Source organism: Nanorana parkeri, unplaced genomic scaffold (genome assembly GCF_000935625.1).
Source record: "Nanorana parkeri isolate BGI_ZX_2015 unplaced genomic scaffold, ASM93562v1 scaffold3886, whole genome shotgun sequence".
NCBI lineage: Eukaryota > Metazoa > Chordata > Amphibia > Anura > Dicroglossidae > Nanorana > Nanorana parkeri.
Genome location: NW_017310153.1, coordinates 1 through 27,862, shown reverse-complemented (window position 1 = coordinate 27,862; position 27,862 = coordinate 1). Strand labels below are relative to the sequence as shown.

Below are 27,862 nucleotides of genomic sequence, written 5' to 3'. Positions count from 1 at the left end.
ATGTGTGGGCTGGGGAACCTCCCCCGGCAAGGCCCACACCTGAGGCCCAAACAGGCGCATGCGTGCTATGCTTGTGTTCCCGGGGTGCGCACGCAGGCTGTGTACTGCGCGCACGCCCGCCACGAGACTCGCGCAAGCACAGTTGCCGTTGGAGCTCCCGTGGTCCTGCCAGGCCGAAGGGAGGCCTCATACTACGCCGTACCCTCTGACCCCGTGGGGAGGTGACGCCCCCGGCATCCTGACAGCTGCAGGGAAGGACCTTTGCTCTCTGTGTGGAAGCAGTGTTCTCTCTGTAGAGGTCTGACAATCCCCCTGCTAGTCAAAAGAGCTCATTCTCCCTGCTGATTGGAGAGCTCTAGCTCTGAGTCAGAAGGGGACATGTTGTACTTCTGAGGAGAAACCACTGCTTCCACACAGAGAGTAAAGGTCCTGCTCTGCAGCAGGCTTTTCTACTCCAGGTGTAGCTGCTTTCTAAAGAAAACAAACTGTAGGACTTTGCACTCTTTTTGTTCTGATGGACCTGAGATGAATTTAGCTGAACAAGTCCACTGGAATTGAATTGAAAGTTTAGTTGGCCTTTAAACATGAGATCCTTGTATTGTATCTGATATTAGACTCTCCTAAAACATTACATTGCTGGAAATGAACATGACATAAGTCAGAATTCTTCTTTATCCCTCTTCAGGATCGGCAGTGAGCCCGGTGGTGACCTTCACCCCAAACTGGAAGAAGATCCTCATAGGAGAGTCTATAACAATGACGTGTGATGTTGGGTCTACTGGAGGAGGAGATCTGACCTACACCTGGTACAAAGATGGTAAATGGGACCATACAGGAAAAACCTTCACCATTCTATCTGCAGAAACTGCACATAGCGGATACTACAGCTGCGGGACCAGTACGGAAAGAAGTGACAACGCCAGACTGGATGTTGTTGGTGGTCAGTTCATTATATCACATTGATAATGTTCCATCTGAATGTCTTCTTCTCCCATTCCAGACAAAATACAAGAAATCTAATATCAGGGAATTCCCAGATTCACTTCTTAGTGCAGCCAAAGCTTGTCTCTATTAGGGTCACCCATGTTGTATGGCTGATGTATTCTGAAAGCTGAACTCAATAGCAGACAGCCAGCAGGTGAGACCATAGTACTCAGTGGGGACATCTTATAACACCAAAATGGACAATGGTAAGTTTTAGGCATCTTCTATTACAGAGTTCTTCTGATATAAATATTTCTTCCAGTCACAGAGTCCCTTTAATTCAGACTGATTGATAAATGAGACATATATGATAGGAGACGTCACGGAGGATCAGCACATGAAGCATCTACTATACTGTATACTGCACCTATACTGATGTAGCTGTTCCTGGAGGTAACATGATGTCTGTCCTCTATCCTTCATCTCCTCATGTGACGTCTCTCTGTGTTTCAGGCACGCTGATCCTGCGGGCTCCTCTCTATGTACATGAAGGAGATGATCTGACTCTGAGGTGTCACCATCGTTCCGGCTACACTGCAAAATATACAACATTCTACAAGGACGGTTCTGTCATTCAAGGCTGGAAAGAAACATCTGAATTACATGTAGAAAATGTAAACATGACGAACAGCGGGAGATACAAATGTATAAAGGAAATTTTTTTGCCTGAGCCTTATATGAAATTTGTAACTTACAATGATGAAGATGTTATCAATGTACAAAGTAAGTCCGGGGCAGATCACGTCTCTAAGCTTTATTATAGATAAAGGGGTCTATTTAGCAATGAATAGTTCTCCTGCAGCCCCCATTGTGTTGGGGGGATGTCCCTGAATTCTGATTGGCTGACATGGGCTCCGCACTTTTCTCTTAGTGAATTCTGATGATTTATTTCATAATCCAGGTAATGTGTAAAGTGCAGGACCCATAGACATGGCTGGGCTCTGGAGCCTGGTGAAGGTGTCCCAGGTTTCCTATCCAGGTCCCGGGGCTCCATCATCCCTCTTACACTTTGTTGGTGGTGTATCGGTTCCACATTATCACTGTGAATGGTGTGCGTGTCCCGGGCAGTAGATGAGAAGGCGATAACGTCACGGCATTTCTCTAGGAGACGATCATGTGACTTACTCCGTAATGTCCAACAATACAGAAGATAAAATGAATGATACAGTTTGTGTTTGTGATCACTTTTTAGAGCTATTTGCAGTTCCAGAGATAATAATGACCCCAATTCCAGTGGTAGAAGGAGATCACATGACCCTGACATGTGACACGAGTCTCAGTCCGCTCAGACCGAGGACAGAACTGAAATTTGCTTTCTATAGAGATGGACGGAATGTTGGAGAATTCTCTTCATCTAACCGATATGGAGTTCAGTCCGCTCAGGTGAAGGACTCTGGGAAATATTCATGTGAAGTGACAACCAACAGTGTACAGAAGAGGAGTCAGGAGATAAAGATCCAGATAAATGGTGAGTCAATCACGGGACCAACCGAGGGATGGAGGAAAGTTATATAAACCCAAATCAGAAGACTCGGGTGTCTGAGGGTCAACATTCCATAATAATTCCCCGAGCCGTCCTCTAACTCCAAACAAAGTCATGACTTCCAGTGTTCTGCTAACTGAGAACATATTCCCTATTCTAAAACACTTCACCATCTACAACATAGACCCTTCATTCTATAATATTGTTGTCAATGTCTCCTCTCCAGCAATAGTATATACATAAGAGGGGTAGGAGGAGGAGGGGCAGTTGGAAGAAGGGCAGCAAGCAGAGATCACAGAGTGAAGATCCACTGATGGCCCTTGCGGGAAGGACCGGACCACAACTGGCAAGATGTAGCCACGTGGTTATCCGATGTTCCCCTCCGGGGTGACGTTGCTGTTCTTCTACCTTAGTGGGTTATACGGTGTAGCTGGACGTTCTGTGAGAGAGTATTCCCTCCTGTGGACGCAAGTCTTACATGGACCCAACAGAAGAAGATTAATTCACTGATGTTTAACTTTTTCTATACTTATCCACTAAGTACAGACTAGGGTGAACTCCGTAGCATTTCGAGGGTTGGCCCATTTACTCTGTACACAAAAAGTCTATGGGCCTCCTGCCCCGTCATCCGTGGGCTAGATCATTTCCCGACTCACAACTGCTCATAAATAAAGGAGTGTGATGCTTGTGCTGACATTATTGATCTTATATGACCAGATGGCTGTATTAGGTCATTGTCCTTGACTGAATATATCCATGTGGCCATATAAGGTCAATGATGTCACTTCATTCCCTGGCCGCAGCTGATTGGGTGGTGGCAGCTTCCTTCTGTGCTTGGGCAAGCTCAAGTTTGGGCCTGGTTCAGTCCCAACCTAAGCTCATCCATAGTAAACACAAGTTTGAGCAAAGTCTGGTCTGACCATCTTCAATCTCACATTTAAAGAGCAGCCAGTTTGAGGCAGGAAAGTGAAAGTCATGTGCCGGAGAGTAGGACGGTGGACCTGGAACCAGGGATATTGTGGAGGACTCCTGTGTATGTAAGGTATTCCCTGTCTAAAGCTGAGCTCAGAATGGTTGACCTATGTGAACGTGTCGGGAACTAGTGGGGAAAGTTTGGAGCTTCAACTCACCACCCCTGCAAAACTCTTAGGCCCCTGGGACCGGAGAACTGGAGGCACTAGAGGGTCAGGTACCTCGTTTCATAGGCACCCATCAGCAGTTTGGGCATTTTGGATATCTACACAAGGGAGGCTTTTAAGTACCATACCTCAAATACGTTATATGCCCATATACTCCTTTGGGTTGATTGTTGTTGATATGAATGGTCTGGTGAGAAAGTCTCTTTAACTCTTAACCCTCCACCCCTAACACTTCACCTGAACCTTACACTGAGCTTTCCCATTACTACTTAGCACCCCTGAATCCTGAAGCCTAATGCTGACCTATCAAAAAGACATACTACACATGAACCCTATTGCACTGTGTGCATCTCCACCTTTGTTGGGAATCTACATCAATAGCATGCTGATCCCTCCCCAAAACCTTGTAGCACTGAGATTACGGCACCAACGTACACTGATCTGAGAAAAATCACATTGTATGAACCCGGTGAAACCAGCAAACCCGGAAGACTAGAAAATGTGTCATACAGAATGATAGATGGTGACACATCTGCTCGTCCTTGAAGTGCCGGGATTCTACTAAATCTTCTGGATGACTCCGGATTGTGATAATATTTTATGTTGATGTCACCAATGTTTCCTTTGATATCATTGAAGGAATGGTTCACCGCTGGCTCACACAGAACTTTCCAATAGGTTTTCCAGCCTCACAGAAGAATATATTTGTATTTGTTGCTCTGATTTAACTGGAGAAGAATATCATATATGTTCCTCCCTGAATTTCCTTCTCTGCAGAGAGACCAACAATCATCGGAATCCAATATCCGGAGGTAGAAGGTGATCACATGACCCTGACATGTGACACGAGTCTCAGTCCGCTCAGACCGGGGACACAACTCCAATTTGCTTTCTACAGAGATGGACGGAATGTTCAGGAATTCGGTTCCTCCAATCACTATGGAGTCCAGTCCGCTCAGCTGGAGGATTCTGGGAATTATTCCTGTGACGTGAGAACTTCGGATGGCAAAGTGAGGAAAAGTAGTCACTTCCTCCCGATTGTGATAAAAGGTGAATATGATTTATTCCTGAACAGATCACAATGATACCGCCAGCCTCAGGATACAAGACGTCCTGTGCAGAGTTATAGACGTCACTCAACCCGTACAATTCTGTCCTGCAGATGCTGGGGAAGCTTCTAGAGAATTATAGGGATGAGCAGCAACATTTTAGGGTTAAAAAAGAGATGTTATGCCCTAAATGACTCTAAAACTGATTCTGACTTTGCCAAAGATTTTAGATATTTTTAGCAAAAGCAATTAATAATAATTTTACCAAAATTTTACAGAATGTTAATACTCATTCCTGCAAAAAAAATAAGAGTTTAATCTTTTTTAGAGCTGTTTTCCACCCCGGTGCTGAATGTAAGCACTGCTGACATCTTAGAAGGTGACAACACGACCCTGACATGTGACAAGAGTCTCAGTCCGCTCAGACCGATTTTAGAGCTGTTTTCCACCCCGGTGCTGAATGTAAGCACTATTAAAGTCCTAGAAGGTGACGCCATGACCCTGACATGTGACACGAGTCTCAGTCCGCTCAGACCGGGGATAGAACTCCAATTTGCTTTCTACAGAGATGGACGGAAAGTTCAGGAATTCAATTCCTCCAATCAATATGGAGTCCGGTCCGCTCAGCTGGAGGATTCTGGGAATTATTCCTGTGATGTGAGATCTTCAGCCAGGCTTGTGAAGAAGAGCGCGGTGGTCTTTATTCAGATACAAGGTAAGTAGTAGGGGGTGATGATGTGTTTATAGTTATCATACTGAGGTTTGGCTAAAGTGTATGAAATATGTTTTGTTGTTACATTTGGACACAGTAAGGAATAGTTGATGCCCCTGTCAGGCTTTTATATTTGCTGTCCCATCTTTGTGTTCCCTCTGAGAGATTTCCCTTCACTTCCTATCCCAGAAACACGAGAGGAAGTAAGAAAAAACCTCTTCAAAGTCAAATCCCCAATTATACAATTGTCATCAAATCCCCATTGGAAGATTTCCCTTCAATTCTCAGTTCAGCTTTCCCATCACTTCCTGTACTGAAGACAATATAAAGGGTAAATCCCCCAAACAGGACGCAGATAGGAATAAAAACCTGAGAAAGGCTCAAAAATGTCCACATTCTGTTCAAAACCTTTCATAAGAAGTTTAATATTTTCTTTATGATGGTAAAATTTATGATAATAGTTCTTCTAATGTGAATATGAATGTGACACATTGTAAACGTATTTGTATCTTCTTAAGCAGCCAGATGGGGGAGCTCTTGGCTTTCTTTCACATGTTTCCCAGGATCTCCTTGTCTCCTGTGTATTTAAAAGTCCAGTGTTGATGGAGCTCAATAGCTGAAGTGGAAAATTTGACAAATGAAAATTAAAAATAGTAGTGACTCCCCTCCCCCTCCTCCCAAATTATAAATCAAAGATCAGAGATAGTCTAAAGAAGAATCAGTTTCATTAAATGTTCCTATACTCATTTATAAACCAAAAGATTTAAATAATATCTACATATATCTCTCCCGCTTCTCCTGACCTGTCCAGGCATGGACTCCACTAGACCTCTGAAGGTATGCTGTGGTATCTGGATGACCCAGTAATATTGAGTAGGTCTCCCTTCTCCTGACCCGTCCAGGCATGAACTCCACTAGACCTCTGAAGGTATGCTGTGGTATCTGGATGACCCCCCTAATATTTAGTAGGTCCCCCTTCTCCTGACCCGTCCAGGCATGGACTCCACTAGACCTCTGAAGGTATGCTGTGGTATCTGCATGACCTCCAAACATTGAGTAGGTCTCCCTTCTCCTGACCCGTCCAGGCATGAACTCCACTAGACCTCTGAAGGTGTGCTGTGGTATCTGGCACCGAGCCGTCAGTTGCAGATCCTATAAGTCCTGTAAGATGTGAGGTGATCGGCCTCCATGGATCGGACTTGTTTCTCCAGCACATCCCACAGATGATTGATTGGTTTTGGATCTGGAGAATTTGGAGGCGGAGTCATTACCTCAAACTCGTTGTTCTTCCGCAAACCATTCTTCATCCATGTGTGCCGTGTGGCAGGGCTCATTATCCTGCTGAGAGAGGCCACTGCCATCAGGGAAAACCGTCTCCATGAAGGGGGGGACTTGGTCAGGGACAATGTTTAGGTCGGTGGTACGTGTCAGAGTGACATCCACATGAATGGCGAGGTGTCCCAGCAGAACATTGCCCATCACACTGCCTCCGCCATCTTGTCTTCTTCCCATAGTACATCCGGGTGCCATCTCCTCCCCAGGTAAGTGACACACACGCACCATACATTGAAATGTTATAATGGGGATTTTCTTTGTCTCTTTCAGGTGGAAATTCTGTGGATTTGACAATTTCTAATATTATACGATTGGCGTTGTCTGGACTGGTGTTATTACTGATCATCATCCTTATACTCTGGGAAGTGATAACAGGAAGTCAGGAGGCCCAGAAACTACGACAACGTGTGGGAAAGCCCCGAGACTCCCTCTGAACCAAAACGCTGATCCCATATGAGGGTCCACAACCTGTATGTACAGCCGCAACATTCTCCTCATCTAATCTTATATCTGCTTGCCGGAAGCTTCATGGAGGATCTATCACTTACGTGTGGGGGTTGTGCCCAATCATTCCGCCATGTTGGTCTCTAGTCATGTCTATTTATAATCTCTGGCTACACATTGCCGCTCGATCCCGGGATATGTCTCTCTTGTTTCTCTTCTTCTCCATATAAGAACTATGGGAATAGTCGGCTTCCTCATTCATTAGTCATGGCTGGACGTAGCATAGCCTGGGTAATACACTAGGGGTGTGACCACCCACTTTAGGGATAGATTGCTGATAGAATGGTACCTGTGACGGTCTTACCTCTACTTCATACTTTACACGGGAATGCACCCCAGCAGGGGCGGGGAGAGAGTACAGAGGTCACCTCATAACGGTTTCAGCACAGTTCCAGGCGCAGGAGATGGGAAATTGATACATGTTGATAATGGGCTTCCTGATTGTGCAACTTTTGTTTTGACGGGAGTTGATGGGGGGTGGGGGTTTTATGTAGGAATGGGCATATTTTATGCCGAAATGTATTGTTAAGTGTTGATGTCTAGGCACCATGTTGGTGTCATGTTGTATAACTAAACTTGCAAAATGAATAAAAAGATTTAAAAAAAAAAAAGAAGTAACAGAACTGGCAATGGTCACCAACAGGCTCTGGGGACCATTACATTGGTGACATAGTCAGGTAAACATATCAGAGCCTACTTCCATCCACCACTCCTCATCCTCGGGGCCCTGACCACCCCCCACAAATGATGGAGTCCCGGGGTTTCCAGTGAAGGGAACAGTTAATCCTTCATCAAACAAACACATTTTAGACCATTGTGCTCTCCCAATGTTGGGGCAACAGTCTGGGGAAGGCCTGTTCTCAAAGTTCCATGAATGTAAGAGCTTTCAATATTTTAAGGAGGCAATTTGATTCATTTGCAATAGAAGTTTTATTATTCTGAATGTTACATTTTTAGTACGGTTATACCTTCCCCAAAACCAGGATATGCACATTATATGTCCAAATGTGTGACCACTTCCCCATCACACCTATATGAGCTTGCTGGTCATCCCATTCCACAACCATGGCCATTAATATGGAGCTGACCCCTTTGTGGCTGTATCATCCTGCACTCTTCTGAGAAGGCGTGCACAAGATTTTGGAGGCTGTCTGGGGGAATATGGGCCCATTTGTGAGGTCAGGTACTGATGTTAGAATAGAAGACCCAGCTCACAATTGATGTTCCAATTCATCCCAAAGGTGTTCAGGGTTGAGGCCAGTCGAGTTCCTCTACACCAAGCTGGTCACACCATGTCTGTATGGAGCTGGCTTTGTACACAGGGGACAGTCATGGAGGAACAGAAAAGGGTCTTCATCAAACTGTGACCACAAGGCTGCAAGTACACAATTGCCTACAATGTCTTTGTATGCTATTAACAGTATTAGCAGTTCCCATCACAGGAAACAATATGTGGGCACAGTGATGACAGAGATTACATCTTGATCTGATAGTAGGCATACCTTGCCAGCGTAGAGCGCAGTTCTGAAGATTCTAGATTGTTAGCATTAACCTCAAAGCTGATCATTTCCTTTCTTCTCTATACGGGTGCCATGTCTATGTGGTCTGCTCATTGGTCTGAGCTCTCAGAACTGAGAACTGGCATGGAAATGACCCAGATACAGTATTTAACCTGCAACTGAGGTTTGGTGCATTGTCATCTCAGATGTTTGTTGAAAGCCTTTGTACACAACGCAAGATCTCCGGACTCACAACTAGCCCCCGTAGACCTCGTTTCATAGACCTGCAATAGGTTTATCAATCACAGGAGAAGAGGAGGCCAGCTCATCTCTACATGACAAAACTAGATGGAGGATCTTCTGTCATATGTTCTGGTTTTTCTGTACCTTCCAGCAGGTGAGTCCTCTGCAATGACTATGTAAAGTGCTACTGGGATCATTCTAATGATATAATATATATGTTACATTTTTAGTACGGTTATACCTTCCCCAAAACCAGGATATGCACATTATATGTCCAAATGTGTGACCACTTCCCCATCACACCTATATGAGCTTGCTGGTCATCCCATTCCACAACCATGGCCATTAATATGGAGCTGACCCCTTTGTGGCTGTATCATCCTGCACTCTTCTGAGAAGGCGTGCACAAGATTTTGGAGGCTGTCTGGGGGAATATGGGCCCATTTGTGAGGTCAGGTACTGATGTTAGAATAGAAGACCCAGCTCACAATTGATGTTCCAATTCATCCCAAAGGTGTTCAGGGTTGAGGCCAGTCGAGTTCCTCTACACCAAGCTGGTCACACCATGTCTGTATGGAGCTGGCTTTGTACACAGGGGACAGTCATGGAGGAACAGAAAAGGGTCTTCATCAAACTGTGACCACAAGGCTGCAAGTACACAATTGCCTACAATGTCTTTGTATGCTATTAACAGTATTAGCAGTTCCCATCACAGGAAACAATATGTGGGCACAGTGATGACAGAGATTACATCTTGATCTGATAGTAGGCATACCTTGCCAGCGTAGAGCGCAGTTCTGAAGATTCTAGATTGTTAGCATTAACCTCAAAGCTGATCATTTCCTTTCTTCTCTATACGGGTGCCATGTCTATGTGGTCTGCTCATTGGTCTGAGCTCTCAGAACTGAGAACTGGCATGGAAATGACCCAGATACAGTATTTAACCTGCAACTGAGGTTTGGTGCATTGTCATCTCAGATGTTTGTTGAAAGCCTTTGTACACAACGCAAGATCTCCGGACTCACAACTAGCCCCCGTAGACCTCGTTTCATAGACCTGCAATAGGTTTATCAATCACAGGAGAAGAGGAGGCCAGCTCATCTCTACATGACAAAACTAGATGGAGGATCTTCTGTCATATGTTCTGGTTTTTCTGTACCTTCCAGCAGGTGAGTCCTCTGCAATGACTATGTAAAGTGCTACTGGGATCATTCTAATGATATAATATAATGATGTTCTTAGGGCAAAGTAACATTTCTGCTGCAGAGAGGGTGAGAATGAGCAAAGTTTATTAAGAAGCAAAGGTCTCAATGAGCCCCCTTTGTAGCCTTAAAATGATAAAAGTCCCCTCTGGAATACTCACACCAACTTCCTTCCCACCATCCTCTGGTTGTAGCCATGGTGTGGGGCATGATCCCTGTGCAGGAATGATTGGCTGTTGGGGTGCAGGCAACTAATCGGTACCACTGCCTGAACCCAGATCCTACAGCATGCCGCAGCTCAGTAGTTGTAGTAAAGGGAACCTGGAAGGAGCCTGAGAAGCTTAAGTACACCAGTAAGGCTTTTATCATCTTAGGACTGGAGGTGGAGAGAAGCTAAATGTATTGGTAAAGTTTAGATCCTCCTCAAATGTTATATAATTGTCTCATTAGTAGATGCGTCGGTGCAATTTGCTTTAGAAAAGAGTTTTGAGGTGAGGAAATAGACGTCTTGCTCTTGGGGGATGGAAAGGTATTATTTTGTATATTTCAGTATCCTGGAAAAGGGGAAATTTGTAGTAATATATGAAATATAATTGACATAACATGAAGAAAAGACAGAAAGGAGACAATCCTTACCTTGGGGGCTCTTCAGCTCTATGGTCTTGTACAGACGGGCTTCAGCTGGTATCATTTTCTTGCAGCCTTTATAGGATAACTCCGCTTATATATTCTGTATACTGAACGGTTCTTCTCTTAGAACTTATACTTTGCTTTGCATAGAATGAAGTTTCTATTGCAGACGTGTCGTCATTTCCTTGTCTTATTTTACAGCCACAGTCCTGGGACACGCAGGTGAGTCTTTATTATACATCTGCCAGCCAATCAATCAATCACTATAGTAAAATGATAGAAATAGCGGAATCATAGAGGGAATTCCGGCAGTTACAGATCCCGATTCATCTCATCTACACTGAGAATACTGCAGACCATTGTGTGGAAAGTTTTAGTGATTGGGGTGTAAAGCCGCCAGAATTGTAGTGACGTCGTTGGGTGACATCATTGTCCTTTCAAGGAAATTTTATACTAGAGGAAAGCTCCTTATATGGAAATATTCTATATCCTTATTGGATTGGCTGACCTCCAAGGGTCTGGAGATTCTTCTCCCATAGTGTGGGGGCTTCCTATTAGTGGGGGGTCCTCCGCTCTGCATTATAGGGAACGGGTAAGCAGTCCTCTAGGACTACAATTTTCAGGTACAGTTATTACACCAGTTGGGTCCTCTATTCCCCTAGCAGCGAGCAGTTTCCATTATTTGCTCATCTCTAATCTTTCACACCTAGCCGTTTGTAAGTTTGTTGTCCACAAGTCACTTTTCTTGCTTTGGAGCATTTCCTAATGCCCTTTAGGATGATCTGTCGTTTGTGCATGATGCAGGGAAAGACCTTTGCTCTCTGTGTGGAAGCAATGTTCTCTCTGTAGAGGTCCGAGAAGCCCCCTGCTTAGTCATAGCCATAGCTCTGCATTCAAAAGAGCTCATTCTCCCTGATGATTGGAGAGGTATGGCCCTGACTCAGAAGAAGGCATGTTGTACCTCTGCAGAGAGACCACTGCTTCCACACAGAGAGCAAAGGTCCTCCATTGCAGCAGGCTTTTCTAATCTGGCTGTGGCTGCTTTCTAAAGAAAACAAACTCTAAGACTTTGCACTCTTTTTGTTTTGATGGAATTGGGATGAAAGTTTAGTTGGCCTTTAAACATGAGATCCTTGTATTGTATCTGATATTATACTCCCCTAAAACATTCTACATTTTATTGCTGGAAATGAACATGACATAAGTTAGAATTCTTCTTTCACCCTCCTAAGGATCGGCAGTGAGCCCGGTGGTGACCTTCACCCCAAACAGGAAGAAGATCTTCACAGGAGACTCCATGACAATGACGTGTGATGTTGGGTCTACTGGAGGAAGAGATCTGACCTTCACTTGGATCAAAGATGGTAAATGGGTCCATACAGGAAAATCCATCACCATTCCATCTGCAGGAACTGCACATTGCGGGGACTACAGCTGCTGGGCCTGTACAGAAAGAAGTGACACCGCCTCCTACTGACTGAATAAGATGCGAAGCTTGGTCAAGGCTCGAGGGTTCGGGGGCGGCAGAAGCCCGTGGTGTTGTGCCCCCTGGGGGTGGCGTCCCAGGGGTGCCCAGAAAGTCACATGGGTGTGGGAACCCACATGACTCACTGGCACTTGGTCACACACCACATTGCAATTTTCTGCACTTCGCCTCCAAGACAGGCCTTATGGCTAGTCTGGGGCAATATTTTTTGCACTCCGGCCCCTAAGGCCTGTCAGAGTGGTGCACTGGCACTTTAGATTTATTAATGCACTCTATGCACGAATTGGCACTTTTTTATTTTACTATTTGACCCACAGATGCGAAAGGTGAAGGTTTCTTCGGGGCCTATTCCTGACGCTGGGAGGAGATTCTGTGCCTCGAACGGGGTTCCTCCTTGCCTAGTACTGAGGGGGACCTGTTTCGGCAGGTCCCCATAGGAAATGGTCCACGGCCTTCAGGTTGGTGGACCACCAGTCTCAACCCCTGTCAGGAGCCTTGCGCCCCGGGGGGTCGGGAAAGTAGGTCCCTTCTTTTGAAGGACCTTGCACCCTTGTGCACGTTTTTTGTGTGCTGTGATTTCACGGTTCACTTTTTTTGTTCACAGGGGGAAGTTTGATGCACGTCCACGGGCTAAAAAAAAAAAAAAAAAGTGTTTTTCCCATAAGAAATTATTTGTGTCTCTATGATGAAGTCCTTACAGGTGGAGAGGTGGAGCAAAATATATTTCATTTAAAGGATTTAACTAAATCTGTTTGATAATTAAAAAGAAAACTATTGACCTGCCAGAAATGTAGCGCTGTCCTGTGTACTATGTGATGTTATGAAAGCTACAAGGTCACCTCTGTGGCCTTCTGTCCAACCCCAACCATGTTATGGAGATGAGGAGATAGGGGTGTTATATAGTTCTCTTGTTCCTCTATAGATACTTTGATGTGAGTGAGTGTTGTCACTCTAAGACAGGAAGTGTTTTACTGGCAGGATCACCAGGTTTAAAAAAAAAATACTAATGCAGCCGCCACATCTAAGGACCGGTGAGCTCCAGTATATGATATTATTGTTCTTGGGTCTGGTTGTACTTTCATGTATATTGGAGAAGCTTCCGTTAGGTTGTTGCTTTGTCATTTCTACCACCTCCTAGTTCTCATTACTCCTTTATTACATTGATAACGGTCATACGTGTTGGGGGAATCTGAGGTTGCCGTCCTCTTCGTTGATGTGGACACCGGTGCAGCTTGTGTCTGTACATGAAGAGCAGGAAAGCGGCAACCAGGAGTGAGACCAGAAGAGCCGCCATGATGATCGGTGTGTTGTCTGTACGACTTTTCCCTGCAATAGGAATAGAATGATTGTTATTGGTGAATGAGAACGGATATCGGATATCAGGAGACGGACATTGGACACATGGAGGGGGAAGTGCAACTAAAGACTAAACTTCATTTCCTTCTTTGACTTCAGATTCATTTTAAATGTCTTCATAACTGAGGGAGTAACATTTACCTCTTATCTGGACAGAGACATCCTCACTGTTCTTAGAAATGTTGGCTGAAGATATCACGTCACAGGAATAATTCCCAGAATCCTCCAGCTGAGCGGACCGGACTCCATATTGATTGGAGGAATTGAATTCCTGAACTTTCCGTCCATCTCTGTAGAAAGCAAATTGGAGTTCTATCCCCGGTCTGAGCGGACTGAGACTCGTGTCACATGTCAGGGTCGTGTTGTCACCTTTTAAGACTTCAGTAGCGCTTACATTCAGCACAGGGGTGGAAAACAGCTCTAATAAAAAAGTTAAAATTAGCAGGAAGTAGTGACAAAATTCTGTAACATTTTGATAAAGATTTTCCTCCAATTATAATTGTAGCGTCCTGGTGGAAAGGGGGATATTGAATCTAGTGTTTATCAGACTGTAGGGGGGTCTGATATTAATCTGTAGTCTGGGTTCATGTGGTTCTTCCCCTAAACAATCTATCATTGCTGCCATCTGTCTGCTGCCAGAGGTACTGCAGGGTGCGCCCTTGGTGATAGAACAGAACAGCCAATGGGATTGCTAGGAGTAGATATCCTTTCCAAGCCAATCACTGTTGAAGGAGCATGCTGGGAGAGGAGATAAATACTCGGGGTGGACCCTGGCTACGGGGAGGCTGCACTGGACTGCCTGAGCTGGCTAGGCCCTCAAAGCCTGGGGACTAGCCTTGGAATTGCCCAGGAGCCTGGTGGCAGCAGGTCCAGTGGTTGCTGCTGCTAAAGACAGAGATCAGTACCTCTTACCTCGAGTGATGCCGTGTCAGAGATCTGGGCCTGCGGTGCATGGAAGCTGTAGCCACACTGTCAGAGAAGCCATGGAGTCTACACCTACCGATATGATCCTATCCCTCCTCTACCTCTCTCCCTGAAGTTCTTCAATAAATGTTTCCAGCATCACAACTATTGTCTGGACCTCACTTCAATCGTTCAACAGAAGGGCGGTAAGTACTGATGGGCAAAGCGAGTAACAATACCCCTAGACAAGAAGAATCGGAGCTGTAGTAACTCATAGCAACCAACCCACTAACACAAGGTGTGCTGGAGTGCTATGGATCCATGGTAGAGGTTTCTTATAGAGGAAAGACGGGGAGACCCGCTAGTTCAGTTTATTGTAGATCTCCCCTTCAGAGCCACCGGTAGTGTTATCCTGTATTGGGATAGCGCGGACCGGGGAAGGCGGGAGGGCTACACTATCAACTGATTTTGCCAAAAATATCCCAAAAAACTTTGGCAAAGGCAATGTCAGATTTGGAGTCATCTAGAAATTTCATAAAATATCATAAAATTCTGCTGCCCCTCCCTATAAATCTCTAGAAGCTTCCCCAGCATCTGCAGGACAGAATTGTATGGGTTGGGTGACGTCTATAACTCTGCACAGGACGCCTTGTATCCTGAGGCTGGCGGTATCATTGTGATCTGTTCAGGGATAAATCATATTCACCTTTTATCACAATCGGGAGGAAGTGACTACTGTTCCTCACTTTGCCATCCGATGTTGTCACATCACAGGAATAACTCCCAGAATCCTCCAGCTGAGCGGACTGGACTCCATATTGATTGGAGGAACCGAATTCCTGAACCTTCCGTCCATCTCTGTAGAAAGCAAATTGGAGTTGTGTCCTCGGCCTGAGCGGACTGAGACTCGTGTCACATGTCAGGGTCATGTGATCTCCTTCTGCCTCCGGATATTGGTTTCCGATGATTGTTGGATTCTCTGCAGAGAAGGAAATTCAGGGAAGAAAATGTATTATATTCTTTACCAGATAAATCAGAGCAACAAATACAAACACTTTATTCTGTGAGACTAGAAAGTTCTGTGTGAGCCAGCGGTGAAACATTCCTTTAACGCTATGCAAGGAAAAAGGTGACATCAACATAAAATATTATCACTATCCGGAGTCATCCAGAAGATTTAGTAGAATCCCGGGACTTCAAGGACGAGCAGATGTGTCACCTTCTGTCACTCTGTATGAGATATTGTCTAGTCTTCCGGGTTTACTGATTTAACCAGGTTGCTACAATGTGATTTTTCTCAGATCAGTGTACGTTGGTGCCGTAATCTCAGTGCTACAAGGTTTTGGGGAGGGATCAGCATGCTATTGATGTAGATTCCCAACAAAGCTGGAGGTGAGAACGCAGTGCAATAAGGGTTCATGTGCAGTATGTCTTTTTTGATAGGTTAGCATTAGGCTTCAGGGTTCAGGGGTGCTAAGTAGTAAGGGGAAAGCTCATAAGGTTCAGGTGAAGTGTTAGGGGTGGAGGGTTAAGAGTTAAAGAGACTTTGTCCCCAGGCCATTCATATCAACAACAATCAACCCAAAGGAGTATATGTGCATATAACGTATCTTAGGCATGGAACTTAAAAGCCTTTCTCATGTAGACATCCAAAATCCCAAAATTGCTGATATGTGCCAGTAAAACGAGGTCAGTATACTTTACATAACCCTCTAGTGCCACCTGAAGAGTAGAGGTATTACGCCAGTTCTGCAGTCCCAGGTGCCTATCAGCTTTGCAGGGATGGTAAGCTGAAGCTCCAAACTCACCCTACCGGCTCCCAGCACACATGGCTTGAACTGGCTGCTCTTTAATTGTGAGATTGAAGAGGGTCAGACCAGACTTTGCTCGAACTTGTCTATAATAGGGATGAGCTCAGGTTGGGACTGTACCTGGTCCAAACTTGAACCTCTCCAAGCACAGAAGGAAGCCTCATCTGCAACCCCCCTGTGGCCAGGGAATGCCGTGACATCATACACCTTATATGGCCACATGAATATATTTTGTCAAGGACAATGACCTAATACAGCCATCTGGTCATATAAGATCAATAATGTCGGCACAAGCATCACACTCCTTCATTTATGAGCAGATGTGAGTTGGGAAATGTCCTAGCCCACGGATGACGGGGCAGGAGGCCCATAGACTTTCTGTGTACAGAGTAAATGCTATGGGCCAACCCTCACAATGCTGTGGAGTTCACCCTAGTCTATACTTAGTGGATAAGTAGAGTAATAGTTAAACATCAGTGTTGTAGTGAAATAAATATATGTATTTATATTTATATGAAAATCCAGGCAACCTCAATTCTTTTCCAGAGAGTAGCGTTTAATTGGATTGAAGAAACAGATGAACAGGAACAGTCCAACAGAGTAATACAGAGTCAAATATCTAGACCTCAGATGATAAAGGTTCCATGAGGACCCACTCTAACTACCCAGCATATATCTCCAATCTATATATGGACCTCTGTGCCTCTCTTCATGACTCTGAACTCCCCTCCTTCTAGCCACCTTAGGCTCTCTATTCATATACAGTTTAGTGCCATTCACTAACACTGGATGGATTCTGATTGGCTGGTCTAATTACCCCTTTGATATTAGTTAACTAAACAGGTTTTGACAAAACTCCCTCCAGCTGTTCCATTGTGTACAATCAACAAAACCTGGCGGTCCACTGGTCAATAAACTAACACAATACAAACCTAGTTAGCATAGATGTGTTAAATAACATCAGGTAAAAGAATGCGATACATGAGAATACACCCTATCTACTTCAATCATAATTTACAACAAGTGTATTCATCTTCTTCTGTTGGGTCCATGTAAGACTTGTGTCCACAGGAGGGAATACTCTCTCACAGAATGTCCCCCTACACTGGATAACCCACTAAGGTAGAAGAACAGCAACGTCACCCCGGAGGAGGATAACCACGTGGCTACATCTTGCCAGTTGTGGTCCTGTCCTTCCCGCAAAGGCCAGCAGTGGATCTTCACTCTCTGATCTCTGCTACTACTCTGCTCACTGCCCCTCCTCCAACTACCACTTTAATGTATATACTATTGCTGGAGAGAAGACATTGACAATAATATTATAGAATGAAGGGTCTATGTAGTAGATGGTGAAGTGCTTTAGAATAGGGAATATGTTCTCAGTTAGCAGAACACTGGAAGTCATGACTTTGTTTGGAGTTAGAGGACGGCTCGGGGAATTATTATGGAATGTTGACCCTCAGACACCCGAGTCTTCTGCTTTGGGTTTATATAACTTTCTTCCACCCCTCGGCCGGTCCCGTGATTGACTCACCATTTATCTGGATCGTTATCTCCTGACTCCTCTTTTGTACACTGTTGGTTGTCACTTCACATGAATATTTCCCAGAGTCCTTCACCTGAGCGGACTGAACTCCATATTGGTTAGATGAAGAGAACTCTCCGACAGAAGCGGGGGCTCTTCAGCTCTATGGTCTTGTACAGATGGGCTTCAGCTGGTATCATTTTCTTGCAGCCTTTGTAGGATAACTCCGCTTATATATTCTGTATACTGAACGGCTCTTCTCTTAGAACTTATACTTTGCTTTGCATAGAATGAAGTTTGTATTTCAGACGTGTCGTCATTTCCTTGTCTTATTTTACAGTCACAGTCCTGGGACACGCAGGTGAGTCTTAATTATACATCTGCCAATCAATCAATAAATCAATCACTATTGTACAATGATAGAAATAGCGGAATCATAGAGGGAATTCCGGCAGTTACAGATCCCGATTCATCTCATCTCCACTGAGAACACTGCAGACCATTGTGTAGAAAGTTTTAGTGACTCCGGTGTAAAGCCGCCAGAATTGTAGTGACGTCGTTGGGTGACATCATTGTCCTTATAAGGAAATGTTATACTAGAGGAAAGCTCCTTATATGGAAATATTCTATATCCTTATTGGATTGGCTGACCTCCAAGGGTCTGGAGATTCTTCTCCCATAGTGTGGGGGCTTCCTATTAGTGGGGGGTCCTCCGCTCTGCATTATAGGGAACGGGTAAGCAGTCCTCTAGGACTACAATTTTCAGGTACAGTTATTACACCAGTTGGGTCCTCTATTCCCCTAGCAGCGAGCAGTTTCCATTATTTGCTCATCTCTAATCTTTCACACCTAGCCGTTTGTAAGTTTGTTGTCCACAAGTCACTTTTCTTGCTTTGGAGCATTTCCTAATGCCCTTTAGGATGATCTGTCGTTTGTGCATGATGCAGGGAAAGACCTTTGCTCTCTGTGTGGAAGCAATGTTCTCTCTGTAGAGGTCCGAGAAGCCCCCTGCTTAGTCATAGCCATAGCTCTGCATTCAAAAGAGCTCATTCTCCCTGATGATTGGAGAGGTATGGCCCTGACTCAGAAGAAGGCATGTTGTACCTCTGCAGAGAGACCACTGCTTCCACACAGAGAGCAAAGGTCCTCCATTGCAGCAGGCTTTTCTAATCTGGCTGTGGCTGCTTTCTAAAGAAAACAAACTCTAAGACTTTGCACTCTTTTTGTTTTGATGGAATTGGGATGAAAGTTTAGTTGGCCTTTAAACATGAGATCCTTGTATTGTATCTGATATTATACTCCCCTAAAACATTCTACATTTTATTGCTGGAAATGAACATGACATAAGTTAGAATTCTTCTTTCACCCTCCTAAGGATCGGCAGTGAGCCCGGTGGTGACCTTCACCCCAAACAGGAAGAAGATCTTCACAGGAGACTCCATGACAATGACGTGTGATGTTGGGTCTACTGGAGGAAGAGATCTGACCTTCACTTGGATCAAAGATGGTAAATGGGTCCATACAGGAAAATCCATCACCATTCCATCTGCAGGAACTGCACATTGCGGGGACTACAGCTGCTGGGCCTGTACAGAAAGAAGTGACACCGCCAGGCTGGATGTTGTTGATGGTCAGTTTATTATATCACATTGATAATGTTCCATCTGAATGTCTTCTTCTCCCATTCCAGACAAAATACCAGAAATCTAATATCAGGCAATTCCCAGATTTCACTTCTTAGTGCAGCCAAAGCTTGTCTCTATTAGGGTCTTCCATGTTGGATGGCTGATGTATTCTGAAAGCTGAACTCAATAGCAGACAGCCAGCAGGTGAGACCTCAGTACTCAGTGGGGACATACCATCTATAACATCAGAATGTGAAGATTGGACAATGGAAAGTATTAGGCATCTTCTATTACAGGGTTCTTCTGATATAAATATTTCTTCCAGTCAGAGTCACTTTAATTCAGAATAATTGATAAATGAGACATATATGATAGGAGAAGTCATGGAGGATCAGCACTGGAAGCATCTACTATACTGTATACTGCACCTATACTGATGTAGCTGTTCCTGGAGGTAACATGATGTCTGTCCTCTATCCTTCATCTCCTCATGTGACGTCTCTCTGTGTTACAGGCTGGCTGATCCTGCGGGCTCCTCTCTATGTTCATGAAGGAGATGATCTGACTCTGAGGTGTCACCATCGTTCCGGCTACATGGGAAAATATACAACATTCTACAAGGACAATTCTGTCATTCAAGGCTGGAGAGAAACATCTGAATTACATGTAGGAATTGTAAACATGACGGACACCGGGAGATACAAATGTACAAAGAAAATTATTTTGCATACGATTTATGTAAAATATGTAACTTTCAATGATGAAGATGTTATCAATGTACAAAGTAAGTCCGGGGCAGATCACGTCTCTAAGCTTTATTATAGATAAAGGGGTTTATTTAGCCATGAATAGTCCTCCTGCAGTCCCCATTTTGTTGGGGGGATGTCCCTTCATTCTGATTGGCTGACATGGGCTCCGCACTTTGCTCTCAGTGACTTCTGATGATTTATTTCATAATCCAGGTAATATGTAATGTGCAGGACCCATAGACATGGCTGGGCTCTGGAGCCTGGTGAGGGTGCCCCAGGTTTCCTATCCAGGTCCCGGGGCTCCATCATCCCTCTTACACTTTGTTGGTGGTGTATCGGATCCACATTATCACTGCGAATGGTGTGCGTGTCCCGGGCAGTAGATGAGAAGGCGATAACGTCACGTCATTTCTCTAGGAGGCGATCATGTGACTTACTCCGTAATGTCCAACAATACAGAAGATAAAATGACTGATACAGTTTGTGTTTGTGATCACTTTTTAGATCCATTTGAAGTTCCAGAGATAATAATGACCCCAATTCCAGTGGTAGAAGGAGATCACATGACCCTGACATGTGACACGAGTCTCAGTCCGCTCAGACCGAGGACAGAACTGAAATTTGCTTTCTACAGAGATGGACGGAATGTTGGAGAATTCTCTTCATCTAACGGATATGGAGTTCAGTCCGCTCAGGTGAAGGACTCTGGGAAATATTCATGTGAAGTGACAACCAACAGTGTACAGAAGAGGAGTCAGGAGATAAAGATCCAGATAAATGGTGAGTCAATCACGGGACCAGCCGAGGGGTGGAAGAAAGTTATATAAACCCAAATCAGAAGACTCGGGTGTCTGAGGGTCAACATTCCATAATAATTCCCTGAGCTGACTCATTCACTGTATTTGGGGCAGACTCAACTCTCTAGTGCCCTTGCCAGGTGTAGAAATGGAGAGAGGTTTAGTATCCTTAAGTCCCTGCTAGAGGTCTTTCTCCAGCAATAGTATATACATAAGAGGGGGTAGTAGGAGGAGGGGCAGTTAGCAGAGTAGTAGCAGAGATCAGAGAGTGAAGATCCACAGCTGGCCCTTGCGGGAAGGACAGGACCACAAATGGCAACATGTAGCCACGTGGTTATCCGATGTCCTCTTCCGGGTTGACATTGCTGTTCTTTTACCTTAGTGGGTTATGTGGTGTAGCTGGACATTCTGTGAGAGAGTATTCCCTCCTGTGGACAAAAGTCTTACATGGACCCAACAGAAAGAGAAGAATACAATTGGATGGCAGCAGAAGGAGTTTGTCTCGTACAGAATGACCGATGGTGATACATGTGGCTGTCCTTGAAGTGCCCGGATTCTACTAAATATTCTGGATGACGCCGCATAGTGATAATATTCTAATATTTTATGTCAATGTCGCCCATGTTTCTTAGCTTTTCCTTAAAGTTATGCTTCAGCATCAGCTCACACTACACTTTCCAATAGGTTTTCCAGCCTCACAGAAGAATGTATATTTGTATTTGTTGCTCTGATTTATCTGGAGAAGAATATCATATATGTTCCTCCCTGAATCTCCTTCTCTGCAGAGCTGTTTGTAAAACCAACAATCATCGGAAACCAATATCCGGAGGTAGAAGGAGATCACATGACCCTTACATGTGACACGAGTCTCAGTCCGCTCAGACCGCGGACACAACTCCAATTTACTTTCTACAGAGATGGACGGAATGTTCAGGAATTCGGTCCCCCCAATCAATATGGAGTCCAGTCCACTCAGCTGGAGGATTCTTGGAATTATTCCTGTGAAGTGAGATCTTCGGATGGGAAAGTGAGGAAAAGTAGTCACTTCACCCCGATTGTGATAAAAGGTGAATATGATTTTGGATTTATCCCTCATTGGTGACATTGGTGATGACAATTGCAGAGGAGGGATCTAAACTCTCCTAGTGGAGTGACAATGTAACAAATTCTGAGTGTCATTAGAGGGGATCATAGAGAGTAATAAGATCTGACAGGGGGTCTGACCCCTCACCACTCTGTCCACATCAAAGATAAATAAGTTTTGTCTTTAGTTGCACTTCCCCCTCCATGTGTCCAATGTCCGTCTCCTGATATCCGATATCCGTTCTCATTCACCAATAACAATCATTCTATTCCTATTGCAGGGAAAAGTCGTACAGACAACACACCGATCATCATGGCGGCTCTTCTGGTCTCACTCCTGGTTGCCGCTTTCCTGCTCTTCATGTACAGACACAAGCCGCACCGGTGTCCACATCAACGAAGAGGACGGCAACCGCAGATTTCCCCAACACGTATGACCGTTATCAGTCCATAGATGTGGCGGCTGCAATAGTTTTCTTTCCTTTATCATCACCTGGTGATCCTGCCAGTAACACATATCCTGGCTTAGGGTGACAACACTCACTCGCTGCAGTGTATCTACGGAGGAACATGGGAACTCACCTCCGTAACATGGAGGGAGGGGTTGTCAGTAGTCTACAAAGTGACCTGTGTAGGTTTCATTCACAGCTTACACAGGACAGCACTAGATTTCTGGCAGGATCAACAGGTATAGTTTTTAAAACGTATCGAATAGATGTAACAAAATGCTAATAGGTTTTGCTTCATTATAACAAGAAACTCCCAAGCCGTAGTCCAGCAGCTGGAAATCTTACATTGTGCGACCGTAACACAGAAGAATGCGTCATTGTCGTCTCTTCTCTGCCTCAGATGCTGCCAGAGAATCAGCCGACGCCGAAGTCACTTACAGCGAACTTACTCTGCATCGCGTGCCGTAGCCTTGGAGTGGGGAGGTATCTAGAGCAGTAGGCACCGTACACAAGTAGGGTGAGACACTCATCCAAAAGTTCTACCAGGGAACCTAAGATAGAAGGTGGGAGCTGGTGGGACCTGAGGGACCTGGTGGGAGCTGGTGGGACCTGAGGGACCTGGTTGGATCTGGTGGGATCTGAGGGACCTGATGGCATCTTGTAGGACCTGGTGGGATCTGGTGGGAGCTGAGACAACAGCAGATATAAAACAGAATCATTATGAACCATTTAGGAAACGGATCTGCCAGAAATGACCCTGAAATTGGGGTTCCTCAGCGCTCTCTCAGGTGCCGCAGAGTCCACACATACAATGCAGGGACACATTGGAAGGCTCCAAGCTTCTGATAGGTATCACTATTATGCAGGACGTGTCTTCTGGAAGATATTAAAGTCTTTGGAACGGAGATAAAATCAGAAGTTATTGATGGCGACCGATGTCTATAAGTCTTGTATCTTTACAGGACGTCACCTACGCCGCTGTGATATACAGAAAAGCCTCAAATTAAAGAAGACCTCCGCTGACCACCGCCTACAATGACCGCAGAGCGTCACCTCATGGTGTCATGTTGGGAAGAATCTCCCTTGTATGAGAAAATAAAGTGACTTTTATTGGTGTTATTCTGCATATATTCATTCTATTCATAGTGCTGACGTATTCCACTGCACAGTATGGGAGACCACTGACATCATTCCCTGCACCCCCAGAGCTCACACTCTATTGTCTCCACCACACTGGGGGGATTCCTATCAGACAAATAACACAGAAGGATGGCTTTGGTCTGTGAGAAGGAAACGGCAACAAACAAGAGGCCAATATTCCACTTCCCCACAGACCGGCCCCTGCTGGGATATGACCCCGGAACTGTGGGGTGCTGACCACACGGCCACAACACAGCACCCTCGTATCTGTCTGCACTGGTATGAACTGGGAGAACTGGGAGAACTGGTCTCAGATATGATCTCTTCTCTTCCTTCACAAAGTTATCTTTTTATAATACGACCCGAGAGACTTTCTGACCATTTCACCTCCCGAGAATTGTAGATGATATTAAACACCGAGAGCTCCTCTGTCAGCCTGAGTATAGGAGACAAAAGAAGGGGAATAGAGAAGAGAGGAGTGGAAAGGAGGAGAAAGGAGAGAAGGGGAAAGGAGAAGTTAGAAGAATAGGAGAAAGGAGAAGAGAGAAAAGGATGAGAAATGAGAGGAGATTGGAGCAGGAGGAGATATAAGGAGGAGAGAAGGTGAAAGGACAGGAAAGTAGAAGAGAACATGGGAGAGGAGGGGAGAGGAGAGAAGGTAAGAGCAGGAGGAGAGTAGAGGAGAAAAGGGGAGAGGAGGAGAGGATTGGCACGAGTTAACACAGAATGAAGATATTAGGGTGAGAGGAGAATATAATGGTTGCTACAAAGCAATGTAAGAAATGAGATGCAAATGAGATGTAAATGATATTTAAATGAGGAAATTATATGTAAATGAGATGTAAATGAGGAAATGAGGGTGAATGTTCCATCTGGAGGTAAAATAGAAGAATGCCATTCTCTCATGCGATGACACACTGGACAGATCATATCTGGGTACAATACCTTCCTCTGGTGTCATAAAGTGACATCACAGTTCTTCTAGTAACAATGTCATGATACAAATCATACAACCTTCTCTATAACATAAGAGGAGACAGAGGACACGTTACAGGTTCCCACATTTACTTATTAATCATCATTTTATTTCTAGAAGAAGACGTCTGCAGGTCACATGATGTGTTTACAATCCTCATTGGAGGTCACTGGTAATAAACCCCCCTGAATACAATCCTATACAGTGACTTAGTGGTGAGCACGCTCTCCCTGGTGTCCAGTACTTGGTACTCACCACAATCACTAGTGACATGGAGTTTGTATCTTCTCCCCTCATCTAGATGCTTGGTTTTATATACTGGCGTGGTTCGGTGGCTTCCTTCCACATGGACCCGAGCATTAGTTTGTTCTTATACACTATGGCAGTGATGTCCAACCTAAAGGAGATGAAATGCTACAATTGTATCCACAAGCTGAGTGGTGGCCCCATGGATATGAACTTGGTTTCTATACAGTTCCCAATACAATAACATTACATCCTAATATATGACTACTTTGGGTAATACATTAGGAAGCATGTATGGTTAACAATAAACAACTTCTCTACCACATCAATGATCAATGTGACAATGGGAGCTGATGTGCCAATCTCAGAAGGTGAAGGCTGGCCTTTGTGACATCATGAGAGGTCAGAGGGGAGGTTTCTTCAAGAGGCGGCCTCTTTTTCCTGAGGGCAAAGCCACTTTGTATATTGGTGTTGGGACACAAAGAGATAAAGCTCCAAGTGTCATTAGTTCCAGTGGGAGTCCTGAAGACACCAGTGCAGGAGGGGACATTTCTCGGAGCCCAATGTGGGATTCAGGAACAAAGCCTCTTATTGCATTGGTGTGAGAGGGACTTATAAATAAAACTTTCTGTGATGTCAGTGTGCTTACGTACCTCCTGTGATAGGATCTCTGTCCTTGTACCACAGGGCCCACTGGCTTTGACTCGTCACATTAGCACCAGAACTATAAGGCTGCCATGGGGCCAAGATCACTCCAAGAACAGAACTGGCAATGGTCACCAACAGTGCCCTGGGGACCATTACATTGGTGACATAGTGAGGTAAGGATATCAGAGCCTACTTCCATTCACCACTCCTCATCCTTGGAGCCCTGACCACCCCCCACAAATGATGGAGTCCAGGTGTTTCCAGAGAAGGGTACAGTTAATCCTTCATCATACAAACACATTATAGACCATTGTGCTCTCCCAAGGTTGGGGAAACAGTCTGGGGAAGGCCTGTTCTCAAAGCTCCATGAATGTAAGAGCTTTCAATATTTGAAGGAGGCACTTTGATTCATTTGCAATAGACATTTATTATTCTGAATGTTACATTTTTAGTACGGTTATAACTTCCCCAAAACCAGGATATACACATTATATGTCCAAATGTGTGACCGCTTCACCATCACGCCTATATGAGCTTGCTGGTCATCCCATTCCACAACCATGGCCATTAATATGGAGATGACCCCTTTGTGGCTACATCATCCTCCACTCTTCTGAGAAGGCGTGCACAAGATTTTGGAGGCTGTCTGGGGGAATATGGACCCATTTGTGAGGTCAGGTACTGATGTTAGATGTGAAGACTTGTATGCTATTAACAGCATTAGCAGTTCCCTTCACAGGAAACATGTTTTTAAGCATACCTTGTCAGACTAGAACACAGTTCTGAAGATTCCGGATGGTTAGCATTAACGTCAGAGCTGACCATTTCCTTTCTTCTCTATACGAGTGCCATGTCAATGTGGTCAGAACTGAGAACTGAAATGGAAAATGACCCAGATACAATATTTAACCTGCAACTGAGATTTGGTACATTGTCATCTCAGCAGTTTATTGAAAGCCTTTGAATACTACACAAGTTCTCCGGACTCACAACCAGCCTCCGTAGACCTCGTTTCATAGATCTGCAATAGGTTTATCAATCACAGGAGAAGACCAGCTCATCTTTACAAGATCCATCTCATCCAAAACTAGATGGAGGATCTTCTGTCCTATGTTTTGCTTTTTCTGTACCTTCCAGCAGGTGAGTCCTCAGCAATGACTATGTAATGTGGTACTGGGATCATTCTAATGATATGATATGATCTCCGTCAGCTCCCTTTGTAGCCCTAAAATGGTAAAATCTCCTCTGGGATACTTACAACAATGTAATTCCCAGCATCCTCCGGTTGTAGCCATGGTGTGGGGTAGACATGTGCGATTCGTTTCGTTACGAACATTCGTTATATTGAAGTTAAAAAGCAAAATACCTTTGTTAATATATTGGAGTTGATGGTAGTTTTTTTTTTTTAAATACGAAATTCGGATCCGGAATCCGTTAACGGAATTCGTATTTCGGATAAAAAAAACAACTACCACAGCGACTCCAATAATAACAAAGGTATTTTGCTTTTTACCTTCATAATAACGAATGTTCGTACAGTTACGAAAATGTGCCGAAACTAACGAAAATCCGTATTTCGTACGAATCCGAATTGAGTTTCGGACACGAATTACGAAATAACGGATATAACGAAACGAAACAGAACAATTTTTTGACGTCGCACAAGTCTAGTGTGGGGCTTGATCCCTGTGGAGGAATTATTGGCTGTTGGGGTGAAGGCAATCAGTAGGACTGCATGAACCCAGATCCTACAGCACGCCCAGCTCATTCCTGGCAGCAGAGTCCAAAGGGATTCTACAGCTTGCCGCAGCTTAACTTTAGCATTAGAGGGAACCTGGAAGGAGCCAGAGAAGCTTAAGTACACCAGTAAGGCTTTTATCATCTTAGGACTGGAGGTGGAGAGAAGCTAAATGTATTGGTAAAGTTTAGATCCTCCTCATATGTTATATAATTGTCTCATTTAGTAGATGCGTCGGTGCAATTTGCTTTAGAAAAGAGTTTTGAGGTGAGGAAATAGACGTCTTGCTCTTGGGGGATGGAAAGGTATTATTTTGTATATTTCAGTATCCTGGAAAAGGGGAAATTTGTAGTAATATATGAAATATAATTGACATAACATGAAGAAAAGACAGAAAGGAGACAATCCTTACCTTGGGGGCTCTTCAGCTCTATGGTCTTGTACAGACGGGCTTCAGCTGGTATCATTTTCTTGCAGCCTTTGTAGGATAACTCCGCTTATATATTCTGTATACTGAACGGCTCTTCTCTTAGAACTTATACTTTGCTTT

The 27,862-nt window shown here is 44.5% G+C and overlaps 1 protein-coding gene across 1 annotated transcript; it reads left to right on the top strand.

Annotated features, from left to right (window-relative positions):
• LOC108803577 (Fc receptor-like protein 3) lies at nucleotides 1-23,032 on the top strand. Its single transcript, XM_018575408.1, has 11 exons — nucleotides 1-172; nucleotides 686-940; nucleotides 1,438-1,707; nucleotides 2,177-2,452; nucleotides 4,272-4,284; nucleotides 4,388-4,656; nucleotides 5,092-5,370; nucleotides 20,740-21,015; nucleotides 21,818-22,099; nucleotides 22,397-22,546; nucleotides 22,965-23,032. Exons 1-11 carry the CDS (start codon nucleotides 1-3, stop codon nucleotides 23,030-23,032), a joined length of 2,310 nt encoding a protein of 769 aa, XP_018430910.1.
• The last annotated feature ends 4,830 nt before the right edge of the window (nucleotides 23,033-27,862 follow it).

Excerpts from the sequence above, each read along its gene's own strand:
- LOC108803577 (XM_018575408.1), top strand. The coding sequence starts at position 1 with ATGTGTGGGCTGGGGAACCTCCCCCGGCAAGGCCCACACCTGAGGCCC. Across the intron at positions 21,016-21,817 it reads GATAAAGATCCAGATAAATG|AGCTGTTTGTAAAACCAACA; the intron begins GTGAGTCAATCA and ends CCTTCTCTGCAG. Across the intron at positions 22,100-22,396 it reads CACCCCGATTGTGATAAAAG|GGAAAAGTCGTACAGACAAC; the intron begins GTGAATATGATT and ends TTCCTATTGCAG.